Source organism: Pinus tabuliformis, chromosome 4_2 (assembly GCF_031772625.1).
Source record: "Pinus tabuliformis cultivar Carrire ecotype Pingquan chromosome 4_2, CPIR1, whole genome shotgun sequence".
NCBI classification, from domain to species: Eukaryota; Viridiplantae; Streptophyta; class Pinopsida; order Pinales; family Pinaceae; genus Pinus; species Pinus tabuliformis.
This window is the reverse complement of record NC_142304.1, coordinates 803654655-803656775: the sequence shown is the minus strand read 5'-3', so window position 1 is coordinate 803656775 and position 2121 is coordinate 803654655. Positions and strand designations below refer to the sequence as shown.

Genomic DNA, 2121 nt, shown 5'->3' with positions numbered 1-2121 from the left:
TTTTTAATGATTAAATCTAAATCTAAAATACATAAATTAAATATGTTTCCATATAAACTATTGTTTTCAATCTTGAAATGATTCGAAATTACCCAACATTAATGTCTACCCGGAGAAGACTTTCACAAATATTAATCACTATTTTGTAGAAGACTTTCATAAACATTGATCTCTATTCGTAGATTTTCATTAACTACACAAAATTATGAATCAACATAGAAAAAATATATCCTTGTTTATCACTTATTTGTTTATCAACCATGTATATAAAGACAATATATAGTTATATTTTACAATCATTTTAATAAATTTTAAAAGTTTAAAAACAAAGATATATAGTTTGTAAGATTTTCTAACCATTTGATGTTGTAAATAAATCTGGTCAAAAGATAACATCTTCAATTCAACACTAATGTGTTATACCTTAATATTGAGAAGAAATTTGAAATCAAAATTATGATTTATAAATTTAAATAAAATAAAACTAAAACAACTTAAATTTAATATATCGATTGTTATTTACTTATTATGAAACTAAAATACACATTCTTCCATTTAAAAAACCTAAAACCTAAATTGTTCGATTTAAAAAACCCAAAAAGCCTCTTCTGGCACATTTTGGGACAATTTCTCGCAACTTTTAGGACCACCATTGCTAGTAATATTTATGAGGGATTGTAGAAGCACCGTGCACGATCAATCTTAATGTTATATCGATCTACTTAAACATAGCTCGGTAGAATTCACGCTTCCTCTGCCACTGTATTTGTCCGGACTGTATCCATTTTCTTCGACATGGGCGCTGCGCACGGACGGTTGCTTCTTATGATAACCGTGGGCGGAGGGGATGAAGGATACGGTAGGTGGGATGGAGAAATGTCTGGTGTTAGATTGCGGAGCTCAGATGGCACGGTCTTTTTGATGGAGGAGGCCGGGACTGAGACGCCCATTACTCTCGCTAATGTTTCAAGCAACATTTTTGTTGATGTTATCGAATATTGGAAGCACCATAAACAGCATACCCAATCTCAGCTGACCCAACAGGAAGCCGAAAGTCGGGAAGTGGAATACCTGAAACAGAAATATAAGGAGCCCATCCATCTGGTGGAACTTGCGAAAGTTGCGAACCCTAATTTCTTGGATATCAAGAATCTTCTTGACGTGGCCTGTCGAGCTATTTGCGAGGTGATGAATGACGAGATTCCAGAAAGGCTTTTTGAGCTGCTCGGCATTCAGGAAGAGGAGGATAGAGCGATGAAGTCCAGCCACCAGTTTAAAGAATGATAATATTAGATCTCTGGTCATCTGTATGTTTAATTAAAAAGGAAATTGTATGCCGAGATTAAAAGCAATTTTTGTTATTAAAAATTTAATTGCGTAAACTAATCAGCATAGATCTATTTATCTAATATGATTAGAGAAGAATCAAATTTTCTTAGGTGTAAATTTGTTTAATATAAAATTTATTTATATTACAAAATATAAATTATTTTTCATTATTTAAATTTTACTTTTAATTTTACATAAAATATATATAAGACCAAACATTATTGCTAAAGTTCACATCAATGAAGATAATAAATTTATATTTATTATATGAAAAATTATCTTTATTTGTAAATTTATTAGGTATTCAATTAACTCTATTCGCCTAGGTATACCTGGTACCGTAAAGAATTGTGAGGTTTATCTTTATTTGAGTTATAATAAAAAATTGGTTGTGACTATGTGTTTTATTTTTTTGTTTGAAGCATGAAACTTTTTGGGTTAGATATTGTCAAGTTTATAATATTTTATTAAAATATTTTTTTTAAAAATGCAAGTTTATTTTAAAATGTGTTTTATGATGATTTAGAATTTGTTTGTTTTATTTAGAAAGAATGAAAATAACCATTATGAGTTGGTTATTAAAATATGAAAAAATGCATGAGGAATGTGAACTAGATCATTTGATTATTCAATGATGACATTTATAAAAAATTAACAAATTTTTTATATTATTTTTGAAATATTCAAAAGATCATTTGAAAAGGAAGCTGAATTAGATTAATATTAGGCATATGTAACAAGCACGGAGGAGGAAGCTGAACTAGATTAATATTAGGCATATGTAACATGCAA

General features: G+C 29.2%; 1 protein-coding gene across 1 annotated transcript; it reads left to right on the top strand.

Moving 5' to 3' along the window:
• The first annotated feature begins 795 nt into the window (after window positions 1–795).
• Window positions 796–1284, top strand: LOC149172113 (uncharacterized). Its single transcript, XM_089426202.1, has one exon. The coding sequence runs from the start codon at window positions 796–798 to the stop codon at window positions 1282–1284; it is 489 nt and encodes a 162-aa protein (XP_089282328.1).
• The last annotated feature ends 837 nt before the right edge of the window (window positions 1285–2121 follow it).